Source organism: Plectropomus leopardus, chromosome 8 (assembly GCF_008729295.1).
Source record: "Plectropomus leopardus isolate mb chromosome 8, YSFRI_Pleo_2.0, whole genome shotgun sequence".
Taxonomy (NCBI): Eukaryota; Metazoa; Chordata; class Actinopteri; order Perciformes; family Serranidae; genus Plectropomus; species Plectropomus leopardus.
In genome coordinates, this window is record NC_056470.1 from 6378419 (window position 1) to 6395945 (window position 17527).

Below are 17527 nucleotides of genomic sequence, written 5' to 3' on the forward strand. Positions count from 1 at the left end.
ATAAAAAAGAACATAGCATTATAGTATGCAAATGATAATAATCAGAAGGTAAGAATAAACATACAAAAACACTACAATATTTATCAGAGACAACAGATCAATAAATGAACAAGTAATGTCTTGAAAATTAGCCATTGTGCTTCTAATCTGTCATTAAGAATTGTTCTATATCATAATGAGCTCATGTTTAGTCGTTGAATAACTCAAAATAAGCTCATTATAATGACATGTTAAGTTTATACATTATGAGTTAACTTTTTCAGATCAGTAGAGGAGCTTAAAAGGCAGGAAGTTTCATTTATTGTCTTTTTTTTTCCACACTCAACTGGCCAACTCATGTCAATCAGCAGCATACATGCTTAGTAAGCACATGCTTTTGTTCAAGAAATCCCAGACTAACTGACAATTTGACTTTCTAGGCAAGTATGTGTGTGGGACGAAACCACCCCATGCACACATGCGTGCACATGACTCACCCACACACTGATACTCATCTCACTCTCCCTTTTTTCTTAGTCATCCAACATCGTAACAACATTTTTGTGCCATCATCTGCACACAGAGGTCCAAAAAAACCAATATAACTAATAAAAAGCATACAGATAATTGTGAATGTGGTTTCCCACTTAAGCGGTAGCAATCTGGGGGAAAAAACATAAAACAGGAAAACTATTTGATACCTTGAAATAAAATTAAAAAAAGCTTGATTGCAGAGCTCGATTAGAAAAAGTGCCAACCTGGAGCCGAGAGAAAGTTATCTCAGCTAATGGTAGCTGTGACATATTTGTTTAACATGCCAAATAACATAGGAGAACAAAACAAAATGTAATCAAGAAAAACAACACCAGGATGCACATCGGACAATTTAGTAAACAAACCAAAGTATTTCATGTCTGAAAAGGAGCAGGAGGAAGTGTATGCTATCCCTTTCTAATCAATTTTATAATTTAAAAAAAGAGCTCATTTTAAAAGTGAATATTCCCAATTTCTGCCCCAATATTCACCATACACACCTTGATCTAATCAAACAAGAATTTAGACAAAAACAAGAAGAGATTACTCTGAGTAAACAAGTAAATACACACGCACACACACATCACAGAACAAAGAAAACACATCAATACAGAAAACAAAGTCACACGATCAAAAGCAGCCTGTCTTGTATAATGTCTTTGTTTCCCTCTCTGCTCATATCCCTTCAATATGTTGTTCATGTTTAAATTGGTGAAATGTTCCATGTTTTCACTTCCACACTACAGCTGTTCCATTATCATAGAAAAAAGAGCGGAAAAGCGCCAACTTGTTGGGAAGGGAGGGAAAAACTGGATTTACTTCTTTAAATCCTTTAGGTTATGAAAAAGACCTCATTTTTCTTCCAAGCGTTTTATAGCCTCAATTCTTAATGTGCCGTGTGTTACCAAGAATTACTTCATAATACTAAAAAATTCAGACTGTTTGCTTTTTAATTCCCAGCATTTACTTGTTCGTTTTTTCCCGATACTACTATCTGATATCATAAAATTACTTTCGATACTTAAGTACATTAAATATCAGATACTTAAAGACTTTTACTGATATGATGACTTTAACTTCTACTTAAGTCATATTCTGTTCAGAAGTCTGTACTTTTACTCAGGACTGGCTTTCAGGTATTCCGTCCAACACTGAGTCTTGCCCTGTATTTGCTTTCCAGGCAGGAACGCAACTTTTCACAGATAAGTTGTTGCAAAAAGCAAAATATGTTGGATTTGTGTAAATATGTTTTTAATTTTTTTTTTGGGGGGGGGGATGACCAAAAAATAATATGCCAGCCGTCCTGCAGTAACTCTGAGGATCCCCTAGGGGTGTTGGACCCCCTGTTGAAGACACTAGGCTCTATAATAGCCCCCAAAAATATATTGACTGGAAAAATAGAAACTCCTGTACAATGTAATTCAAACTAAAACAATAGTCTTATAATAAATGACCCTTTTTAGTTAAGTTTTATTTTACTAATATTTTTAACTAAACAAGAGTCATCATAAAAATCCCATTTCAGAGACACAGCTGACTGTATCTCTCTGCTGGCTTTCTGTGCTGTTTCGGGGTGAAGGGCTCCCTCTAGCTGCACAAGTGACACTGTGTTTACTTGTATGAGATGAATACTGCTGGAAAATAAGTTAGTGACTTGTAAAGATTTTTTTTGTTCTGGTTATTTCTGGTGATGATAATAAAGTTTCTCCCCAAATCGTAAGATCATGTGTACTATATGTCCTTGGGTATAAAACTTTTTTTATTTTTTATTTGTTGAGTACAGCTGTAATTAAGAGAATAACATAGTGAGGTTCAATGTCAGTTTGACAAAAGAAATCATCGATGACTTCATAAGGAACCAGGCCAAGTGGTTTGGTTGCAGATGACAATGAACTTAAACCAGAACTGTGCAAATTTGCTATTGGTGATATTGGAACTATATTGAATCTATATTGATACATTACTGTAAAAATCCCTTTTTGCATTTAAAATGAAAACTTTTCTCGTAAGTGTGGTACACCGCTGTGAAAATGCCTTTAGCTGCTCAAGTATTCAAATACTATCAACATTCTCAGGTTTTGACATATTAATGCAAATTGATTAAATGGGATACTTTGGTTTTTGTGATTCACTTTTGTTAAACTGTCAAGAGTCAAGATGTGGTGGAAATAGTTAATTTTTTTTTATTTTTGTCAAAGAAAATTTGATACAAAAGGGCATATTGGGGCCCATTTATAATTCAAATGTACAAATCCATTTTTTATTTTTTTTCACCCAGTATGAAGCAACAAAAATAAAATTTGTAAAAAAAAAAAACAAAACAAACAAAAAAAAAAAAAACCAACAAAAAACTGATTGATTGTAAAGTTGCTGGATATGCTACAGTTTCCTTTGCAAGCACTCTGAACACGGCTGAATCAGGGTTGAAGTCAATTCACTTTCATATGTTAAACCACAACAAGTGTGTAACATTTGACTATTTTGACTTTGACACAGGAAAAGTCAGCTTTGCATATGAATAAACACTGGGTAGCTATTAATAGTTCTGCAGCCTTGATCAAATGGCATACATTTCATGATGACTTCAATACAGCGCTAGTCTTTTATTTACGATAATAATACATAATTCAATTCCTACAATAATCAGCTTTCTTAATGTTTTTTTTCCATTTTATTTTCCTTTTTTTTTTTTTCATTTTAACTGACTGTGATTTGATTTCAACCCTGGTGCAAATCTTATCTTGAACTTTTTTTCAAACAAAAAACCACACAAAAACACCTGAAAACATTGCTTTCTTTCTCCACGGCCGCTCACAAAACCAAATCCTGATTTGAATTTTCATTAATTATTACGTGTTTTTTTTTTACCTCGAGAAGGCACTGCATTTGTCCTGCAGAGAACCAAAGCATGACGCGAAACGACAGGCTGACAGCATGAGCTGCTGACATTAAGCAAAACTGAATCAAAGAAAGACAAATATGATACATTCTATGGGTTACAAAGGTGCCTAACATTTTAGTGGCTTGTAACACTGCTGTCAGTTTAAATATGCACTGATTTTATGCTGTCCACAGACCTGAAGATAAAGGAAATTTTAAAAAAAAATAACTGTAATAAAAAAAAAAAAATAAAAAGAATCTGCACATTTACGACAGTTTGAGGCACCCAAAGGCTACACAATACATGCACAAGCTTAGATTAGCTATGTTGCCTGCAACATGGCAATATGTGTTATTTAAACTAGGCTTGGGCAGTATCACAGTATTATGGTACACCAGCGTACTTAGAAATCCAGAAGTTATGTTTTTAAATACCATCATAAATACAGGTGCTCCTCTTTCTAATAAACTCATTGTATGTAGTGCACAGCACGCACCACCAGAGCTCAGTGAATTAAGGTAATGTAAGGAATTAAGGTAAGTTAATGAGGGAGTCTTTCTGACAGAGAAAGTTGAATTCAAAAGTTGTTTAGTTTTATTTCTCTGTTAAAAAAGGAAAATAGGTGTAAGAATATTACTTTTCTAGATGTTCTGTGGGTTTCTATTGTGTATTTACGAGTCTGAAAAGCTGAAAGTAAGTAACGCAATCGTCAGTGTAAGGGTGTTAGCGCCGCACATGTACTCCGTCATATATCGTATACTCTGGTGAAATTTCAGGAAGGTATAAAAAATTAGATACTGCCCAAGCCTAATATAAACTTCTGTGACAGAGGGGGCAGTGACTAAAGAATTATTTCAACATGAATCTGATCAAAATGGCAAATTAATTGTATTCCTGAAAATGTTTCTCTTGAAAAATAAATATTTTTTGCACCATTAGCCAATGCAAAGGTTGCACATGCACAATAGGTAAGACAGGGAAATATATTCTCTAAGAGGGAAAAACATGGCAAATTATATGTGTGCTGCTAATGAGAAGCTAATTTATAAACAAAACATTTCTTTTCACTACTACAGGACACATTTATCAAGGCTGGATTTACCACGTTAATGTATTGGTGCAGAGTCACTTCCTGCCAGAAAAAGCAATGACAAATTTTGTACCATTTTTTTGTCTATTAAACCCCCCCTTTTTCAAAAAATAAATATGAAATTCAACAAAACAAAATGTATTTTCAACACACATGAACCCACACACATTAAAACCCAATACTTCAGGAATGCAAAACAACATGTTAGCTTAGATAACTTAGAACAAGAAAAAGAAGTTTGACGCAGACATTTCTAACTACAACAACACATGACATGTAGCAGGACAGTTTTTCATCTCATATCGAGTGCATGATGTGAAAACGTCTTTGTTATTGCTGCTTTTTTTTTTACACTGAAAATCAAAGAACCAAGGCTTGTAGTATGAGAATGGAGACTGTTGTGACTGTTGTAAAAAAAACAAGAAGGAATCGATCCTTTTGGGGCTGAGATAAGATATCCCAGAAACCTCGCTTTACCCAGTAGAGGTCATTGATTTAAGGCATGAACATTAACTTTCTGAACTGATCTGAAGCACATACGCTGAACGATAACAGCAGGTCCCTGTTTTGGATTCCTGTCAAGAGTCCGTAACTTTAACTTAACCCTTCCTGAAGTCTGCTCTGCATCGATCGGACCGGTAAAAGCAAAGATGGAGCTTTAATTCACACATAATAATGAACCAACCACACTGAACGCTTTCAGAGAACAATGATATGATACGAGTGTGTGCTCTGTGGACTTCTTTAACCTGCTGGGAGCTTCCCTGCGTGACAATAACAGTCGGGTGGTTTTGGGAGAATTGGACTACAGGCATCTGGTGAACTCATGGCTGAAAAAGTTGAAAGAGAAATGAAAAAAAAAACCCTGCACTGTCTTCACACATTTTCTAAACCTGTAAAAACCTTTTATCGACCTACACAACACCCAGCTAAAACATGTTTGCATCAAACACATTGATTTAAGACTCTGCTCCGAACACCTGAGACTACGGCTAAACGCCTAGCTAACTAATAGAGAACAACAAATTCAGTATTAGTTTTTAAATAACTGCAGCAGACTGTCATCACCTGGTTTCCTGCACACTGACAACACCTACCTGGATCTTTCAGATTTTAGCTGCTTATTTGCCTTCAAAAACACATTATTAGTTACTGTGGAGTCACTACCTTTGTCCTCAGTGCATTTTTTGGCAGATCCAGATTTATTTTAGGAAGTCTGGATTGCAAAAAAACACATCTTGAGGTGGTTTCAAATGTGATTGCAACAAATGCACCTCAGTCCGGGTGCTCTGGCTGCTCATCGGATCCCAAAGTGTCTTTGAATACAACAGGGTTCCCACACATTTTCACGGACAAAATATAAGAACGTTTCCATAACTTTTCAAGGACCCATAATAATTTTTCTTATGCCTGAGTTGCTTAGCATTTTTTCCAAACATATCAGATTCAAACTCTTTTTGGTCATAATTTCAGGTTACAGGAACACATGAAGGGAGAAACTACCGTCACACTACATGGAAGGTTATCCATGAAATATTACTGTAACAATTTCATTTCACTCTACAAAATGCAATTAACTTTTCCAAAACTTTCAGAGACTTCTACAAATTCCATTTTCCACAACTGTGGGAACCCTGCACGACACACAGCGATGTCAAATCCAGAGTAACGGCAGTGCTGAGCAGATCTATGCTGTTACTAGCAGAGAGCAGAGGACATCATGAGGAACGACAATACGTGGACAAACGCCAAAATAAACTGCTGGAGGGTGAAATGATGGGCCTCCGTTTTCCAAACTTCCGCATTGGAAAGCCATGTCACCAGCTTTGCTAGTTACAGACACCTACGTCCATATCACAGCAACCTATGCAGACAGGTTGGTGATGTCTGGAGACACAAATCCAATCTGATTACTTTAAAATAAAAGCGCAGACAATCTCAAGATCATAATTGAGAAATTACATTTGCCTGCGGTCTGAACGCAGCTCTAGACTATCTAAAGTGGATTTTGAGCACCATTCGGTGAAACCAGACTGTCATCCAGAGGGCCAAAAGAAAATGTGTCTTTTGAAGAAAAATTTTGAATGATCAAAATGTCATTGTATTATTATTGATGTGAGGAAAGATTAGGGTGACTTAGCTATTGTTTGTGTTCATTTGTCATGTAAAGCCTGCTCCAGACATCCCATCTGTTGGTCAGTGGGTTTGGAGGGAAATTAAAATTCAGCTACTTATTCCAAACTTGTTAATTCACGGTAGGAGACAGTGAAACATTTGCAAATCTAGTCATTAAGTTGGGGCCATGATATCTTGAGTGTTACTGTCAGACAAGGAGACATGAGAGAAATCAGTCTGTCAAGATTCCAGTGTTTTAGATCAAACTAATTATTCATGGAAAAATCCTTTACTTTTGTGCTTATAATGACCTCCATCACTATGGAAAAAATATTTTGAGTGAAACTACACCATAGCTCTGAGATGCTTCTGACCAGCCCAGCACTGAATCTGCACGGCTGGTTTCACTGAAGCAGCTTCAGCTGTGACATGCAAACTTCTCCCTTTTGGAGAAAACACGTCAGACTGAAAAATCGAAAAACCAGCCTGATGAATCGCAGCATGTCAGATAACCAGGGGTTAAGGAAACCAGCCCTATGAGTCCACACTCCGCACACAAACACCTGCACAACCCACTTGGATAAAACATTATCAATAACAACAAGAACCACACTTGGTACAAAGTATCAAAATAACATTCATATAAATAATTTAAATAGCTATACTAAAGCTAAAGTCTTGGTCTAAAATTTAAATGGCCAAAAAGAAGTGCTAATAATGTGCTGTACAATTTATGGGGACTGAGATTTTTGTAGTCGGGCTGTATTCTGGGGATCACAGGAAATTACGACACAAACATTTTCCCACACCGCACAGTTGAAACATTAATTTTGGGTTCATGACGAACATTGGCCCATAAAATGTTGGTTTCCGGCCCTCTTTGCGAAGCCCCAGAGAACAGAGGAAAAGTCCTAAATCTAGGAGCTCACGTGCTCCTGCTCTCCTCCTCGTCATCCTCACCTAACTGTCCCCCCAAAACTTGTGATAGGTCACCGAAGTCACAGTCAAACAGTTCACTTATGCCTTCGTGGTCCTCCAGTCCAAAGTGGTAGTCGTGACTTTGAGGGGGGGACAGATTGATGAAACCGTCCAATGGGAGAGGAAAGCCGTCTCCGCTCAGGAAGTCCGAGGAGGAGAGGGGTGAGAGGTCAAAATCGGGCATGTCTCCGAGGCTGGGGAACGGGTCGCCTCCCAGGAGCGATTCTGTTATAGAAAGTGAAACGTGAGCAACAAAAAAAAACGTACTGACCCAGTTTGCTGTTGCTAACTAATTCGCTTTTGACACGCACAATTATGAAGAGGGAGTGCATCATCCATTCTGTGTTTGTGACTGTACATATAATAGAGCACCACATTTCGACGTGTCACAGCAGGAAAAGCACAGGTGTCATTTCTGACATCATAAATAGCTGCATACCATTAAGGTGTGTCAGCTCCTGAGGTTGTCAGTTCCAGGAAATGTATTGTGCATGCTTACGTTTTAACCCTTAGGGACTACGTGATGCATTTCAAATGCCTTTCATTCTTTATGTTTTTATCATTTTGGCAGAGATTTGCCTTGGAACTTGTCATTTTTACTATTTTTCCACCTGATGACATCAATTTTTACCATATTTGGCATAAGGAGAAAACACGTTATTTCCACCAGGTGCACTGTCACAGTCAATGTTGCTGCAATAACCCAGGCTGTGATCATCAAAAAATGAAAATCTACTTTGCATCAAGTATTTTAAAATAATTCATGTTTTGTGTTTTTCTTTTTTTTTATCTGAAAACATAGTGGCATCATGACAAACACCTAGCATTTAAAGGGTTAAAATTCTGGAAATTAACATTTGTCATTTTGTTGCTGGTCAAAAAAACGAATTAAATGAAATACGGAAATCATATTAATGTATAATATTTGTTATAGCCTGATTTTGAAAAGCGCATTTTGAGTGCAGAGCGGTACGAGTGTCTGTGACACTGCACAAAAAATAATAATGGATAAAAATCAATGTTGCTGTTAATCATTTACAATTCCCTGTGATAAGGCTGTGATAATCAGAAAAATGTCTACTTAGAATGTAGTTAACTGAAAATAACTCATTTTTTGTGGGTTTTTTGTGGCATTATGACAAAAGCATTTAAAAATTAATGAATATTTGATATTTAAAATGAGGACTGATGTTGGTTAAAAAAAATCAATGAAAGTAGAAAATAATATTCATGTATAATATTTTTAAAACAATTTCAAAAGTGCATTTTGTGTGCAGAGTGATTCGAGCGTGAGTAATATTAAAGTAAGCTTTAAGGGTTAATTCAACAGTTTTACTGTTAGTATGAGTAACGCATGTGCTTTTCCTGCTATGACCCTGATTTCGACACTCCCTTCGACACATGAGTCACTGGGTACGGAGGTTGCAGGATAACCAGTTACTGAAATGACATTTGACAATCAGGTCATTTGCAACCACTGAAACTAAACCCAAAAAAACAGACAGCAAATGTGTCACAAACAGCACAGTGGGCACGCAGGAGCCGCCCGTAACTCAGCAGCTGTAATAACCGTAACTCAGCAGCTGTAATAACCGTAACTCAGCAGGTGTAATAACCGTAACTCAGCAGGTGTAATAACCGTAACTCAGCAGATGTAATAACCTTAACTCAGCAGCGGTAATAACCGTAACTCAGCAGATGTAATAACCGTAACTCAGCAGATGTAATAACCTTAACTCAGCAGGTGTAATAACTGTAACTCAGCAGGTGTAATAACTGTAACTCAGCAGCTGTAATAACTGTAACTCAGCAGCTGTAATAACTGTAACTCAGCAGGTGTAATAACTGTAACTCAATTTTGCTCCAGTTAATGCAGTGTATGCTTCAAATGCTCAAAATATTTTTTTTCCCACATACATGCAGTGATTGTTAAAATGACATGCACCATTTTTATTCTTTTTTTTTTTTTTTACATGTACCATTTCTTTTTATTTATTTATTTATTCTTTACATGCAAAACATTTTTCTTTCTGTACCATTTGTACTCTTTATCTACAATTCTGTGAGTCGGATCATACAAAGAGTACAGTGAAACTACTTCAAATTTGACAAGGTCATAAGAACATTTTGAGCAGCCTCTTTGAGCAAACCTGATGCGTAAAGTGTTTTTTGGTGTGTTTTTAAATCATATTAGGACTTCTCTATGGACTTCTTTTCCTCTACATTGACCTCTACACTTCAAATACAAACTCTGGATGATTGCAACAGTTTTCAGTGTGGTTTTTGAATGTGAAAGACACAAAATGTGATGTGAGAGCGTGTGAAAAGTCTCAATTCCGTTACAGTCATTGTGCTAGTTGGCAGCTCCACAGAGTTCGTGCATGTAGAATGACATGCACAGCTCAAATTTTACTTGCAGTCGTGCACTGCTGTCCACAGGCATGTGGTATTTCAGGCCCTGGCTTCCAAACCCTGCGGTATCACTTGGCAGAGCTCGATATGCTCATACTGACGCTGGCACGATCACATGCTACAGAGTCATACAGAAATACGTTTTTCTTTTCCACTATAAATCAGTTCTCACAGATGTGAATTAAAGTTGATCACAGCTGCTCCTTTCCAAAATGACAAGTTTTTACACCTACCAGGGTTGGAAATTAGCACCAGCCACCAGCTAAATGCTGGTAAAATATACAAGCAGCTGCTAAATCTGCCTCACTCACCAGCCAAAAAAAACTGGATTCTGGAAGCCGCAGTGGCAAAAAAGAAACAAAACAAAAAAACAACAGTAATCTGTTGGGTGGCTGTAGATGTTGAAATCCATCAGCCACAGTGACAGGTGGACAAAAAAGTGAATATCAGGCCCTGACACCTTCAATTCTGAGACTTGTCATGTGAAATAACAGCCACACTACAGACTATTTTATGCACAATAATACTTGAATATTTGTCCTTACATTTAGTAATTTGCACTGTTAAATTTGTATTGTTGTATCTTTGCTTAACTTAAGATTCTGTTGTTTTCTTTCATTGTATTTATTTGTTGCTTCTACTAGTTTTTAGATTCTAGTGTCCCGTTGTTTTGTTGCTTTTACCAGGACCCCAGTCATTACTTTCGTTCCTGTCATGTGCCTCATGTTTTGAGATAACAATAAACCTTCTTGAATTCTTCAATTCAATTTTTGGGAATTGTATCTCTTAAAAACATTTTTACTTGTGTTCTGACAAGTGTGACCACTCACCTGCGTCAGCGCCCAACACCAGTGATGAGGGCTCCTGCTGGGAGGCTGCCGTCACCGTGGACGACGTGGACGCTGGCGATGATAAACCCACTTCCACAGAGGTTGTAGATGTTCTGGCTTGTGATTGGTCTGTGGGTTGTGTGGGGGGCGGGGCCAGGGAGGGGTCAGCATTAGGTTTGGAGGGACTACTTCCAGTCACAGGGCTGCAGACGCCGGAGCTGTCGTCTGGACAGAGGAAGACGTCGATTGGACCCCGCATGCTCTTCAGTGACACCTGGTAACCCTGAGAGACGCACGTGCACCATCGTATGAAAACCTCACAATCTTACAATAAAAATGTTTCAAAGCATGTGAAGCCGGTACCTTGCAGGGCTCGGACACTTGCATCTGGGTTTCTGGTGGAGCTCTGATCACCATGACCAGCTGATCCGGGGAATCGAATGACTTCCTTAAGTCCTGGCAGCGCACATAGCCCAACGTGAACACAGGGATTAAGGAATGTAAGACTAAGAGAGTCCAGAACCGCTATACTATACTAAAAAAGTTTTGCTGTCTATGCCAGCTGGCAAAACTACATAAGTTTTAAAAGTGGTCAAAAGGATATTTCTTGTTCTGTGGGTCCTCTGTGAGCAGCCGCAGCTGTAGGTTGCACTTAGAAATGAGCTCGTCCAGCTGCTCCTCAGCCTCTGTGAGGTCACACACCTCCCTCTGCAACTCCTTATGGCGGGACACCAACGTAGCATCAACTCGATTACCCCTGCACGAGAAAACGAAGAATAAATAAACTGAGGTTTGTGGACTCCAAATACAACACGCCAGCCACTTTTTATGTATTTTGCTGTTTTAATGAGGCACATCGTGTAGATTCGTGCTGTTAGATTTGTTTGTGCTTATCGGGGATTCTGAATAATTTCCCTGAAATTGAAACAGAAGTTTAAAATTAGAGCAGTCAACTACGATAAAAACAAGAGAACAGTCATCTAACAGTGGAAAAAGTTAAACACAGTTTAAACTTTAAGGTTTCACATTGTGTGAAAATTGACTTTGTTAATTCAAATTTTCAATAAGCCAAATGACATTTGAAATGTGTGGCGCTTTGCATCGTGCATTATGAACATCGCACATTTTAATAAAGAACGTGACAACTCACTACAGAAGAGATCGCAAATCATTTTCAACGAAAACAATATTCTTTAGGCACATTGTTCTTTATGAACCATGCCCGATATCAGACGCAAACCCATGAAATAATAATAAGAATTTCAATATTAAGCTGAGCCGACGAGCAGTCGAGTAATCGCACACATCCATAGTGCTTACAATGTTTTCATGTTGCAGTGGTTTACGTGTTTTAGACATTTGTTTTTATTCTGTATTGCTACTCACAGCCACTGGATGTTGTTCTTGGACTTCTTGGAGATGAGCTGGATTCCCTCCAGGACGTTGGTGATGTCGTAGATGCGTCTCTTCTGGACATCCAGGACCTGCGAGGCCCAGTTCAGATCCACCACGCCGTCCGCTGACTGCGACAACAGGTTCAGAAAGCGCTTGGTGGTCAGGTTCAAGGAAGTGTCATACCGTGACTTCTCTGTTGTGGTTCGAGGAACTGAAAAATAAAGGAAAAGGGAACACGGATGAGTTTATGAAGCACATTGGATAGTTATTTGTGTTCTTGTTGGCCTACAGCACAGAGTGAGAAAGAGCGTTACACCTGTTTTTACTGACGGATTGTAGATTCATTACGACTCAGGAGTGAAATCAAAACTATTTCATCTGTTTTAGCGTAAATCTTTGATAAGACGAAAGGATTAGGTTTGCTGGGCTTGTCGCCTGAATCTTAAATATTAGATTGGGCTTTTTAAAGTAAATGTGTGGCTTTGTCTGTGGTAAGTCAGTCATATTCTGTCTGTAGCTGGAGTCTTTCCGTAAAAAGTGTCGGGGAAAAGTCTGGGGGAAGGCGAGGATGAGTGTTGGTTATCACTTTCAGCAATCCATCGTGAGATGTCATCAAGTTTGGAGTTCCCTGCTTGTTTGGCTCTAGAGGCTTATTTGATTACTAGCCTTGAGGGTATCCCACAAAGTCGAGTTTTCAAAATTTCTGGAGAGGTGTTAGTTTCAAGAAAGAATGAAATTTGAGAGAAAAGGTGTTCATCTACAAAAAGAAGTGGGTTAGGTCTCCAGCTGCGAGAGGGCTCGTGATAGTTTGGTAAATTGTATAGAGCATGGAAAAAAAAGCTGATATCAGAAGTTTCTCTTGACAATACAAGACAATGCTATATAATATTTCTATATAATATGTAGAATTTTGAATAAAACAAACTCCTACACAAACTTTGTTTAAATGCCTTCAGCAAATGTTTAATGAAAACTGAAACTTTCAACATTATATACAGAAAGTCCCCTGCTCCTTTTTTATAAAGTGAAGTGAAAACTTAAATTTAATAAATGAATAAATAAAAATAGCTCCCTTAGGTTTTACAAAGTTAAAGATCATCTGATGCAGACACTTTCTTTGCACTTTTTAATTAATCTTATTGGTGATCGTTCAAATAAAATACAGATAATCGGCAAAATGCCAAATATTGGCCCCAATAATCAGCCGGGCTCAGACTTGTGCTTCCATGAGAAAACGTAATTTTCAGAACAAAGGCTGCATGATCAGCTACACTGACTGTCATGGAGCCGACATGAAAAGGAGCTTTTTTTAAACTTACTAAACTAACTAACTAAACTGTCATACTGCACAAGTCATCTCACACAATCATGTTTATAAGAAAATACGCACACGGGCAAAAAATACAATCACAATTTTCCAGGACAACATAGATCATTTCCAGGATATCTGGTCATTTTAATCAATTTCCAGATCCAAGACTGGAAACTAGTCTCTACATTTCCAGGTTTTCCAGGCTGGTGGGAACCTGGATACTTCAAACCAGTTTATCAACATAATTAAAGGATCCCACCAACAAGAACAGTTCCCTTTCTGTTTTCAATCAGTGTCCTTAAACACCTGCGTGTCCCCTCCCTGAGTACCGTCCTGTGCTGACGTCCTGTTTTGTAGGAGGTCAGATTACTCAAGCTTGATGCTCATTTACTCAAGACCAATATCAAATGTACCAGTTTTGTATGTAATGTCACTTTTACTTTTTTTTTTTTTTTTTAAAGGTAGTTCTGAGACAAATTATTATTATTTCTGTGATGCCAGTTTAGTGCTGTTAACTTTAACATGTTATGTTTTCGCTTATTTATTAGTTTATAAAGCACTGACTGACCTTGAAATAGACTACATCTAAGAGATGCTTTTAGTTTATGAACTGAGGAGGCGCCTCAGATCCTCCAACTCTTTTTTTTTAGCTCTTCCACAGAGTAGAAGTAAAACTTTTGGGGACACTGCTTTTAGCCATTATGTACCAAAACAGCCTGCCAGAGGATCCGAGAGGATAGAAATATAAATACTTTTAAATGTTAACTGAAAGCCTGTCTTTTTCGTCAGGTTTTTATGTAGTGACTTACTATCTTAATTTTATGGTTTACACGTTTTCTGTTTATTTAGATCCATTTTTTAAGAATATTCCCTGTGCTTTTCTTCAAACTGTAAAGCACTTTGAATTGCATTTGATTTGCTTGAAAGGTGCCATATGAATATCATTTCACTGATTGATCGATTGATTTTGTCTTCTCAGATACACCTCTGAGTTTACTGGCTTCTCTGCTCTTATACTCTGTTATACTGGGAGAGTGCCGTGCTGCTGCAGGTGTGTCTTCAGTTTCAGTGGAGTCTTTTAAGCCTTTTCACAGAGCCGCTCTTACTTTACTCCAAATCTCAAACATTGTGGAATTTCCAAATATTTCAGAAGTGACACTATTACTAGTGAACTGAACACAGAGGCCCTTTAGTTTGTGTGCCAGTTAAACGGTGATGTAAGCCATGACTTATTTCTGGCAAGCGTGTAATTTTTCCTCAAGTCTTTTTCCCCCCAGTGAAGTTTTTTTCTCCTCTCATGAACAACGGTGGAAAATACTGAAATCTATTAAAAATGTCAAAAATATTAAGCCTTGGTTTGGTAAACCAGAAAGCACACACACACACACACACACACACACACACACACACACACACACACACACACACACACACACACACACACACACGATCCTTGATCATACTGGAATCCGATGTAAAGCACAGGTGATTTCTGCTAAATAAAGGTCATAAACACGACACAACTTTTCAGTTTCATTACCGCTGTGGTCTCAAAGGAGAATTTGTGATATGGGATAAAATGATTGTGTGTCACTTATGGAGCGATTTCTGCATTATATTCACACTAAAGGCTCTGCTGCAGTGTCTACTGCATGTAAAATCTTTCATATGCTTTTGATATTTTTAAAATGCATATCCTTTAATAAGGCTAGTTTTTGCACTTTACACAAGCATTACACTTTGTATTTGCACTATTTTAAAAAGACATTTGACATGAATCTGTCGTTTGGTACACAGTGAACACGTAACAACTAAACCAAGAGTGTTTAGTCCGTTAAGAACTACAAAATATGTGACCCTGTAAATCTATTACACTCTGAGTATATTTTGTTTTTTGTTGTGTATGTAGTAGAGGTGTATATCACTTGTTTCACTGTGATAGTGCATTGTATTGATTTGAATCACAAAGTCTACCATGACACAGTTTTGATTTGATTCAGTTCAGAGGCCTATGTCAATATAAGACTCAGTATTTGTCCTCATTGTCTTTGTTTCTTGGCTGCTTGCCATTATCTGCCTGGCGCTCGGCCACATGCACCATTTGAATTTTTCGGAAGGAGGTGCGCTTGGGTGGAAACGGTGACACAGACGCACCAAAAATAAATAAATGTGTATGTTAAAGACGATATGCTTTGATGTTCTCGCTTTGCAGCAATGATATTTGATCGTTGATCATTGATAGATTGATCCAGACTGAGGCATCATTGCACCCCTTCATGTAGTGAAGCGTCACCCCAATAAACAATCATTTAAAGCTCCGCCCTTTAGGTTTTGAACCTGCAAACTATGATTGATCGAAGTCAACGGGATTGAGAACACCAACATCATTGAACCAATAAATGATAATGTTCATTACCGTGTAGAATTATTGTTTTAATTATTCCTGATACTAGTCAGCCTGGTGAAGACAAAAAGAGGCCGGCAGGCTGTTGTCTCGGCTGATAAAAGGACAGCTGTTTTCAGGACAATGGCAGCTGCAGCCGAGGTCAGAGTCTGCATGGATTGGGTGGCTGCAGTGCTCACGTGCAGCCGATTAGGCTGCTGCTGTGAGTTTTGGGTAACAATGACAGAAAATCAGCAGGATGATATGTGATTGTGTTTGTTTGTGTGTGTACCTCTGGGAGGGGCAGGTGTAGAGGGTGGTGCTTGACCAATGGACGGTCGAGTGGTGCTAACATACTGATGGTCACTATCCAGGTCCAACTTCCTCTTTACCTGAAATGGTTGTAGAAAAAAAAAAATCAGTAAACCGCTATCATTTTACAGTACATGTTGTTACAATTGTGTACTTACTAAGCACTGAGAGAGGAAAGGAAATTGAAAAGCAAAATGTGTGAAAGCAACAGGTGGATGGACTCATATAGCTTTGTTTCCCCCCTCCCCTCTCCTCACCGGAGGTCTTCCCAGAGTCGGTCTTCTCTTGTCCTGGATCCCCACATCGACGGGGCCCTGTGGCGTGGCAAACAGAAGGATTTCCCCCGTGCTGCTGGGTGCAGCGGCCGGGTGGAGTCCCTCATTGCTGGGGCTGGTGATGATCACTATCTGGTGGTCCTCGCCCAGCTCAATGCTCCCAGAGTTCAGCAAAGTCTCAAAGTCAGCCAACAGATCCTCCGATGTCTGCCCTGTTATCAGAGTCTCTGACATTGCAGTGTGTCACTGGGTACCCCCTGACTGAACTTTAGGGGCCGTTGAATCAGCTGTTGCAGTTTGGGTGTCAACACCCACTTGGACTGGATGCACTCGGTGAAATTAAGGAAGAATGAAAAGTTTGCTTGCAGGCATTTATAGGCAGCTTCAACATTTCTCTAAAAAAAAGTCCCCCTTTCTCATCTTATTGCTTACAAAACAAGCTACTACAGACGTATTATGGCTAACAATGTTACTTAAACATAAAGAAACTGTAAGCTAGCTGCTGAAATACAATATTGGGCTGGTGGTGAAACAGAAAGACAGGATGTTCTGCCAAACAGGAAATTTGGCAAATAAAATAATGTTGCTAAATGCATACCAATTGTGCTCTTTGAGGCTAAGCCGCTGATATGTTATCAAACAGAGTTTAAATTAACCGTGGCAGCTAAATACGCTGGAGGTTAGCGAGCTAGCGAGCTAATCTTTTGTTTTCATCTGTGCTGTCAGTACAGTAGAGCCGCGAGGCCTGGCCACACTGCCCTGAACACTGCGACCGAGCTGCTAACGAGCTAGCTAATGTCCAACAACAAAGACTGACACAAGTTAGCAAACAACGCGGTGTAGCCGACACATGAGCTGTTTAAGTCGATAAAACAAGCTTATCTATCTTTACACCTAAAACAGGGCTTAGTTAAACGGCTGTTAAAACTTTATAGCAGCATTCCAGGAGTGAGCTATCGAAATAAAATATCGACATTGTAAAATACATCACCATGTCCCAAAAGCATTTTTGATACTGCGTGTATCAAAGC

General features: G+C 38.5%; 1 protein-coding gene across 1 annotated transcript; it reads right to left on the bottom strand.

Moving 5' to 3' along the window:
• Window positions 1-2683: 2683 nt before the first annotated feature.
• On the bottom strand, window positions 2684-17311 carry e2f1 (E2F transcription factor 1). The gene is made up of 7 exons (XM_042492202.1): window positions 16479-17311; window positions 16202-16301; window positions 12206-12425; window positions 11424-11576; window positions 11183-11297; window positions 10820-11102; window positions 2684-7802 (listed from the first exon to the last, which is right to left on the bottom strand). The coding sequence occupies exons 1-7, from the start codon at window positions 16728-16730 to the stop codon at window positions 7525-7527; spliced, it is 1401 nt and encodes a 466-aa protein (XP_042348136.1). The 5' UTR covers window positions 16731-17311; the 3' UTR covers window positions 2684-7524.
• Between the last annotated feature and the right edge of the window lie 216 nt (window positions 17312-17527).

Bases quoted from the DNA above. Each gene is read 5' to 3' on its own strand.
- e2f1 (XM_042492202.1), bottom strand. From the start codon at position 16,730: ATGTCAGAGACTCTGATAACAGGGCAGACATCGGAGGATCTGTTGGCT. The intron at 16,302-16,478 runs GTGAGGAGAGGG...CAACCATTTCAG, and splicing joins CGACTCTGGGAAGACCTCCG to GTAAAGAGGAAGTTGGACCT. The intron at 11,103-11,182 runs GTACCGGCTTCA...TGCGTCTCTCAG, and splicing joins AAGTGTCCGAGCCCTGCAAG to GGTTACCAGGTGTCACTGAA.